The sequence below is a fragment of the Tupaia chinensis genome, unplaced genomic scaffold (assembly GCF_000334495.1).
Source record: "Tupaia chinensis unplaced genomic scaffold, TupChi_1.0 Scaffold000539_1, whole genome shotgun sequence".
In the NCBI taxonomy this organism is placed as follows: domain Eukaryota; kingdom Metazoa; phylum Chordata; class Mammalia; order Scandentia; family Tupaiidae; genus Tupaia; species Tupaia belangeri.
In genome coordinates this window covers 3,545,520-3,554,546 of record NW_006160052.1, presented here as the reverse complement: position 1 = coordinate 3,554,546, position 9,027 = coordinate 3,545,520, and the positions used below count along the sequence as shown (strand labels likewise).

Genomic DNA, 9,027 nt, shown 5'->3' with positions numbered 1-9,027 from the left:
GGGCGAGGAGGGGAGCCGGAGCAGCTCCGCAGGAACACATGCAGCCCCGGCGCTGTCTCTCGGGTGTCCTGAGGGGGATGAAGCCTGCTCCCACCTGCAGGGGAGGCACGCGGGCAAGGTGGGCAGGGTGCAGGGAGCTCCCGGGCCTCCAGGAGGGATGGTCCGCTTTAGCTGGGAAGCAGAGGGGCAGGAGCAGGCATGTTGGGTCTGAGAAGACACCTGGGCCAGGCAGGAGTGGCAGTGAGAAGCAGAGGGAATAGCATTCCTGGAGGCAGGAGCAGGGGCCACCGGTGGCAAGCAGCACGAAGACGTGACCCTGGATAAAGGGAGCGCCCGTGTCCCCTACCCGCCGCCAGGCCGCGTACCTGCAGAGACTGGGGGTGAACACGGTGGTCTTCGAGAGGCGCCATGTGATCGGAGGTGCCGCTGTCACGGAGGAGATCGTCCCAGGTGAGCCCCCCGTGGTGTGGGGAGCAGGGGAGGAGCCCGCTGCTGACGGTCTTCATCCGATTCTGTTCCAGGGTTTAAGTTCTCCAGAGCGTCCTACCTCCTCAGCCTGCTGCGACCACAGATTTACACCGACTTGGAGCTGAAGGTAGACCCCCGTGGCAGGATGGTGGGTGGAGGGAGGGCCAGTTCCATCTCCCACCTGAGGTCTCTCTCTCTCCTGTCTCAGGGCTCATCTGTTCCACGTGGTTTTGCCATTATTGGGTGGTCGGAAAAGCCTGGTGTATTTTCCCATGTTTTTCTGTGCAAAAATGCATCATGACTTTTCTGACAACCCAATACATTCCCACACATGGATTGGGTATTCAAAACTGGGAAATTTCACGGAAAAACTGGACCTCTTTTGGAGAATGAGTTTTGTCCACATTCTACGTGGTGGTACTTGGCTGGTGCCTTGGCAGGGCCAGGAGCTCCCAACTCTGTCCCTGTCACTTCCTGGTGACTTTTTTTTTTTTTTTGGCCCTCGTAGGATCCCTACCTGAAGTCGTGCTTCCTGTCTTGGGGCCTGCACCCTGCCTTTGCCCTCGGTTGACTTTGAACCTGTTGTCCTTCTTGGCAGCTCGAGCAAGAGGTTGGGTTCAGACTTTCACCTCTACCGGCTCCCGGACTGTTCTAAGGGAACCCCGAGGACTCTCCTCGGCCCCTTGTTTACTGCTTTTAGCCTGGGAACCTTTGGTCAAGGTCTACCAGCTCTGCCACCCTCCCAGGGTCCTACACCCCTGCCTTTGTCATCATGCCTCCTTCACCATGTCCCGGAGGCTGACTTAGCTTCCGCCTGCTTGGTGTCCGTGTCACCTGCCATGCAGACAAAGGATCTCAGTGTCATTCATGCAAGCCACTGCTGCGCACCTTGGCACCCCTCTGACCTTGATTCGTATTTGAAATAAGCCGTTCAGACCCTGCTCACAGCTCTTTGGCTGCTCTGGTTGGTTTATAGAGATGAGTTCTGAGAACGAGGTCCCTTCTGCAGAAGTGCAGTGAAGAAAGAGTTCACTGAGCTCCTGAGAGAACAAGGAAGAGTATGTGCTGGTACCAGGGTGGGACGAAGTCTCGCCAAGGCCTGGAACGTGTCCCTGGCTTCCGTCCTTGGCACACTGTAGCGGAAGGCGGTTTGTAAATGCACTAGTTATTCAGAGCAGATGCTGGCGAGCAGAGGGAAGCTGACCCTTCTTTTGACGACTCTTACTTATGATAACTCAGGATCACAGAATAAAGATTTCTGCATGGTCAGAAAAAGCTACTCATTTGTAGATGGTATTTGCCAGGGTGTTCCTTAACTAGGATCTCCCAGGTAAAGTGAGAGTATGCTTTACCCTCTGACCTGGGGCCTTATTAACAGGAGAATGGCTCTTAGATCAAGGGAGAGAACAGCACTGCTGTGTGATGCATGGCACTAGCCCTACCTGGAGAAGAGCCTTGGTTTTACAGGACATCGCCAGTCTGGACGCTTCCACCTGGAGGGCAAAGCTTTTTCCTGGACTATGTTGTTTCCAAAACTGACAATGAAGCGGCTTGCTCTGTCTTGTCTCGGGCTCCGAGCTTTAATGCGCTGTCTCAGATGAGCCTCGCCTGTGAGATGACAATGTTACATTTGTCCCCATCCTACCACCAGGGAACGGAGGTCCGGGGAGCTGGGCTCAAGTGGCTGGAAAGTGAGGGAGAATTCGAACCAAGGGCTGAGTGCTCCCTGCTCTTGTGCTCTGGCGGGCTGCTCGGGCACCGTGCCCGGATACTCTCGGGGCTCACCGACCTCCAGCCCTTTGCAGCACACAGTAGACATGGTCATAGACTAGACCCCCCGGCCCCCAGCTCTAACCCAGGGACACTGGGGGACAACAGTTACAGCACTGAACTGGCTGGTTCTAATCCCTGCTCCACCATTCACCGCTTTTCTCCCAGAGCCTTATCCTGTGAGCCGAACCTCGTACACTGCTGTGCCCATGCGCGAGACTGCGTCATTAGCACAGAACCCAGTGCCCAGGGAGTGCTCAGAGACCGTCAGCCATTCATGTTAATCCCACTTGGCAGCTGAGAAAACAGACTCCAGAAAGATGAGGCAGCCTACCAGGGACCTGTGGCCAGTGCCTGCCCCTCCGACCTTGCCATGTCCAGGGCACACTCACTCAGACTGAGCCTTGGCCACTGCCCTCTACCCTCACCTTGAGCCAGAGAGCACCCGGCCCCCTGCAGGACCTCACCGGGCCTGCCAGCCCATCCCGGTCTCCATACGCTATCAAAGCAATGGCTGGACTGGCTCAGCTCTGTCCTGGCTGCCCAGGTGGCGAGTTGGCCTCCACAGTGGCTCCGTGTGAAGTGGTGGATCTGGGTATGGAGGGGGGGGATCTGCAGCTGTGGAGTCCATTGTTCCCCATCATCTGGCAGCCCCCTCCTCCACCTTGACTCAGAGCCGGAGGCACCCCCTGTGCTCCCTCCCTTCCCTCACTAGCCTGTGCTAGTTCCTGTGCAGAGCTCCGACTCAGGCAGGGCCGGAGGATCGTCCTTTCCACAGCATTCTCAGGTCATTCTGACACGGGAGTCCCCCGGAGCCCCACTTTGAGAACCATGCCCCTCCAACCTCTCCTCTCTCATCCTTCTCCACGATTTCCAGCCCGACCCCGTGCATGCTGAGAAAGCTCCTGGGCAACTCGGGAAGGGCTTCGTTTTGCTTGTGTCTTGAGAGGAGACCTGCCGGACCCGGCGAGTCTCCTGGATCTAATCCCGCGGTTACTTAGCATTCTTCTTCTTAGTCTGACTCCACATATTTGAAATCATCAAGGATGACAAAGGCTGCGTTTATCACAGGAAGTCCTGGAATTAGACGAAAAATTATTCATGTTCAATTAGTGAAACTTGAAATAACTCTGAGTTCCTCTCGAGTTCCTTGTTGGGGGATTATTGATGCATTCACTCAGGAACTGTTCCCATGCACTAGCTCCGTGCCAGCTCTGGGAGAAGCCCTGGGGGAGATGGCAGGCAAGGGTTCTGCTCTTAGCAAGAGAACTTTGGGTAGAGGTCGATGCTAAGAAGGAAAACGAAGCAGTCTGGGGGCAGACGTGGCCGGCGCTCAGACACAGTGACTCTGAGCTGGCCCCACGGGAAGGGCCCGGGTGTGTGTGCAGAGACCTCCACAGGAACGGCCTAGGTGTGTGTGCAGAGACCTCCCTGACGAGGCCAGGTAGACACGTGCCCATGATCCAGGGCTCACTGGGGCTGGAGCTGGGGAGTGGATCATGGCTTCCCCGTTCTCCATACGCTATCAAAGCAATGGCTGGACTGGCTCAGCTCTGTCCTGGCTGCCCAGGTGGCGAGTTGGCCTCCACAGTGGCTCCGTGTGAAGTGGTGGATCTGGGTATGGAGGGCGGAGCTCTGCAGCTGTGGAGTCCATTGTTCCCCATCATCTGGCAGCCCCCTCCTCCACCTTGACTCAGAGCCGGAGGCACCCCCTGTGCTCCCTCCCTTCCCTCACTAGCCTGTGCTAGTTCCTGTGCAGAGCTCCGACTCAGGCAGGGCCGGAGGATCGTCCTTTCCACAGCATTCTCAGGTCATTCTGACACGGGAGTCCCCCGGAGCCCCACTTTGAGAACCATGCCCCTCCAACCTCTCCTCTCTCATCCTTCTCCACGATTTCCAGCCCGACCCCGTGCATGCTGAGAAAGCTCCTGGGCAACTCGGGAAGGGCTTCGTTTTGCTTGTGTCTTGAGAGGAGACCTGCCGGACCCGGCGAGTCTCCTGGATCTAATCCCGCGGTTACTTAGCATTCTTCTTCTTAGTCTGACTCCACATATTTGAAATCATCAAGGATGACAAAGGCTGCGTTTATCACAGGAAGTCCTGGAATTAGACGAAAAATTATTCATGTTCAATTAGTGAAACTTGAAATAACTCTGAGTTCCTCTCGAGTTCCTTGTTGGGGGATTATTGATGCATTCACTCAGGAACTGTTCCCATGCACTAGCTCCGTGCCAGCTCTGGGAGAAGCCCTGGGGGAGATGGCAGGCAAGGGTTCTGCTCTTAGCAAGAGAACTTTGGGTAGAGGTCGATGCTAAGAAGGAAAACGAAGCAGTCTGGGGGCAGACGTGGCCGGCGCTCAGACACAGTGACTCTGAGCTGGCCCCACGGGAAGGGCCCGGGTGTGTGTGCAGAGACCTCCACAGGAACGGCCTAGGTGTGTGTGCAGAGACCTCCCTGACGAGGCCAGGTAGACACGTGCCCATGATCCAGGGCTCACTGGGGCTGGAGCTGGGGAGTGGATCATGGCTTCAAGGCCCTCGTGGGTGTGCTGTCTTTCTGTCTCTCTCTGTCCCTTTCACTCATGAAAGAAATAAATATACTTGAAAGAAAGAAAGGAAGAAAATTGGGACCAGCAGATGGCGTAATGGCTATATCCCTGGACTCCCATGTAGTCGACCGCAGTTCCAGTCCTGGACCCGGTGGCTTAAACTCATGCCGGGTGCGTGTGCGTGCGTGCCCAAGATCCCAAGAGGAGAATGGAGGAGAAGGGATTGCTGTGTGACCATCCCCCCGGGGGGGTGATTTCTCACTTTCTGTCTCTGTCTTTCTGGCGAGTGCACACACCCCTAGAGCAAAACCTCTCCGCAAAAAAAAAAAAAAGAAAGAGAAAAAAAAAAAAAAGAAGAAAGAGAAAGAAAAAGAAAGGAAGGAAGAAAACATAAAAGCAATGTGATAGAGAGTGGAGGTGCCAGCCTAGGCAGTACCAGGAAGTCCTCCTAGAGGAGCTGACATTTGAATGGGAAGGCGTCACTAGCCAGCACAGAGAGGGCTCCACCCGAGGGAAGAGGCGGTGGACAGGCCGCGGGGGCACAAGCAGAGGAAGGTTGTATGCTCGTGCAGGGGCAGGGAGCAGCAGAGGGGATGGGAGGGCCTGGCAGGCCTGAGGAAGGAGCTGCACTTTATCCCCACGGAGTGGGAAGCGTGTTGCGATTAATTGGGAGGCGGAGGGATGAGATTCACAACATTTCTAAAGATCAGTCTGCCTGCTGGCTCGTGCGGGTGGTGGCAGCTCAGGATGAGGGGCAGCAGACATGGAGGGAAGTGGCCGCCTTCTGCAGCATGAGTTGCCATGAGCTGCAGTGGGTGGGAGCGAGGGTAAGGGTCAGAGCGAGCTAGGAAGTCCGCAGGCTGCCAGAGCTCCCCGTATCCAGAAGACCATGTTGGAGGTGCCTCCCACTCAGAGTCAGAGATTTCTCCATCTTAGTTTTGAAAGGTCCCTGGCCGGCCACCAGCCCAAACCCCTGCCGAGGCTAGAGTTGCCTCCACGGGACACTCAGGGCTGCAGGGTCCCGCCCGCCTGAATGCTTCTGACGTAGTCTTCTGATATCAGTGTCACTGTGCTTCCCTGAAAGTTCCGCTCATCGACTCAGTCCTCTGGGGCCACGCCTTGTCTGTGACGTAGCAATCCTTCGATCTTCCACGGAAGACTTACTGATCGCACTGCGGGTCAGCAGTGGGCAACATGGACCCTGACCTCAGAGTTTACATTCTACGGTGGGAGGTGGACGGAGCTGAGTATCTAATTAGCCATGTGGGGATACGTGTTTTGGAGGAAAACGAAGCAGGGTTTGGAGAAAGGCAGTGCTGGAGTGGTCTCTCTGCTGATGGGGTCATCAGATGTCCCTAGACAGCGGGACAGTAAGTCTGCTCCACGTCTGACCCCGCACTGCTTCGTGGAAGTAGCACAGACCACCAGTTTCGCTGTGCCCCTTTGATTTTTTTTCTTTTTTTGAGAGAGATTTTGCTAAAGGGCGTGTGTGCTCGACAGAGAGACAGAGAGACAGAAAGTGAGAAGTCACCTCCAAGGGGGGATGGCCATGCCGTCATCCTTTCTCCTCCATTCTCTTCTTGGGATTTTGGGCATGCACGCACACATGCCTGGCATTTGTTTTAATCTGCTGGGTCCAGGACTCGAACCACAGTCAACTATGTGGGAGTCCAGCAACGTAACCATTATGCCATCTGCTCTCTGTGTCTCCTTTAAAGAAGTAGATGTGCTCTTGGGAAGTTCTGTGTTCTGGCCAAATATTTGTAAATCACATCATATTTTAAACGTGTCAAGGGGACTTCCATTGAAAGTGACTCTGGAGTAAATGAGTCTGTAAAGTAAATACAATTTTTTTTGATGTGAATAATTTATCTACCTTGTAAGTATGGATTTTCACATAACCGTTGCTTTATTGGGTCTTTCTAAGGTTTAATTATTTATTTCTGAAGTGGGGCAGTTATAGACTGTGCTGAGAGCCAGGGCTTGGGAGTCACAATGAAGTGGCTTTGAAACCCAGCCCCACCTCCCGAAGTGACTTGGGACGAGTTATCAAACTCCCCGAGCCTCCGTTGTTACACTGGTACAAAAGGGGTGATGATGCTTACAGAGCTGTTGCAAGAAACCACTGTAAACCACAGACCAGGCCCTGGTGTGGAGTAAGCATGGTGTGATGTGGTGTGGTATGGCATGGCGTGGTATGGCGTGGTGTGCCGTGGTGTGGCACTGAACCAGTATGATCTATTACTGGTCCCTGGGCAAGATGGATTTTTATAAACTTATTAAAAAATAGGCCAGGCCCACAGAGCTGGTGTGCACTCAGACACCTAGACGGTCGCACGGACAGTGGAGACCACAGGTCCTCTAACACGTGGCCTATGCTCTTTGTGTCCTGCAGAAACACGGGCTGCGGCTCCATCTTCGAAACCCCTACTCCTTCACCCCCATGCTGGAAGAGGGCACAGGGCACAAGGGCCCCAGGTCCCTTCTGCTGGGCACAGACACGGCAGAAAACCAGAGGCAGATCGCCCAGTTCTCACGGAAGGATGCCCAGGTAGGGAAGTGCCCGGCGACAGCCTAGTGACACCTCTCCCTCACCAGCCCACAGGCCTGGCAGGAAGGACACGTTGTCATGGGGTGTCAAAGCCACAAGGCCTTGGACAGGCCACCCCTCCTTTCCAGGAGCCCCCCATCTGCTGGCCTTTGGTGGCAGGCACTGTGGCCGGAAGGGGAAGGACGACAGAGGTTAAGACCAGGACGTGGGAGCCCTCAGACCTGGGTGTATTCAGTGCGAGGCACTGTCCAGGCCGTCTCCCCATTCTGAACCCAACAGGGACCCACTGCATGTGCTCGCATAGCGTGTGCTCACATAGCTTGTGCTCACATAGCGTGTGCTCACATAGCATGTGCTCGCATAGCTTGTGCTCACATAGCTTGTGCTCACATAGCGTGTACTCACATAGCATGTGCTCGCATAGCGTGTGCTCACATAGCTTGTGCTCACATAGCATATACTCACATAGCATGTGCTCGCATAGCTTGTGCTCACATAGCATGTACTCACATAGCGTGTACTCACATAGTGTGTGCTCACATAGCTTGTGCTCACATAGCGTGTACTCACATAGCATGTGCTCGCATAGCTAGTGCGTGTACTCACATAGCTTGTGTTCACATAGCGTGTACTCACATAGCGTGTACTCACATAGCGTGTGCTCGCATAGCTTGTGCTTACATCATGTGCTCACATCGTGTGCTCACATTGTGTGCATGTATAGCGTGTACTCACATAGCATGTGCTCACATCGTGTGCTCACACAGTGTGTGATCGCATAGTGTGTGCTCACATCGTGTGCTCACATAGCGTGTGCTCGCATAGTGTGTGCTCACATAGTGTGTGCTCACATCATGTGCTCACATAGTGTGTGCTCACATAGCGTGTGCTCACATAGTGTGTGCTCGCATAGTGTGTGCTCACATAGCATGTGCTCGCATAGCGTGTACTCACATAGCATGTGCTCGCATAGCGTGTACTCACATAGCATGTGCTCGCATAGCGTGTACTCACATAGCATGTGCTTGCATAGCTAGTGCTCACATAGCGTGTACTCACATAGCTTGTGTTCACATAGCGTGTACTCACATAGCGTGTACTCACATAGCGTGTGCTCGCATAGCTTGTGCTTACATCATGTGCTCACATCGTGTGCTCACATTGTGTGCATGTATAGCGTGTACTCACATAGCATGTGCTCACATCGTGTGCTCACATAGCGTGTGCTCGCATAGTGTGTGCTCACATAGTGTGTGCTCACATAGTGTGTGCTCACATCGTGTGCTCGCATAGTGTGTGCTCACATAGCGTGTACTCACATAGCGTGTGCTCGCATAGTGTGTGCTCGCATACCGTGTGCTCACATAGTGTGTGCTCACATAGTGTGTGCTCACATAGCATGTGCTCACATCGTGTGCTCACATAGCGTGTGCTCTCATAGCGTGTGCTCACATTGTGTGCTCACATAGCATGTGCTTGCATAGCATGTGCTCACATAGCGTGTGCTCGCATAGTGTGTGCTCACATAGTGTGTGCTCACATAGCGTGTACTCACATAGCTTGTGCTCACATAGTGTGTACTCACATAGCGTGTGCTCGCATAGTGTGTGCTCGCATAGTGTGAGCTCACATAGCGTGTGCTCGCATAGTGTGTGCTCACATCGTGTGCTCACATAGCGCCTGCTCGCAT

At 54.3% G+C, this 9,027-nt stretch overlaps 1 protein-coding gene across 1 annotated transcript in view; it reads left to right on the top strand.

Moving 5' to 3' along the window:
- The window catches only part of PYROXD2 (pyridine nucleotide-disulphide oxidoreductase domain 2), a 35,579-nt gene that overhangs the window by 8,882 nt on the left and 17,670 nt on the right, over positions 1–9,027 (top strand). Inside the window, exon 5 of the mRNA XM_006157359.2 lies at positions 7,182–7,337. Coding sequence (XP_006157421.1) covers positions 7,182–7,337 — 156 coding nt within the window. The remainder of the gene's footprint in view (positions 1–7,181; positions 7,338–9,027) is intronic.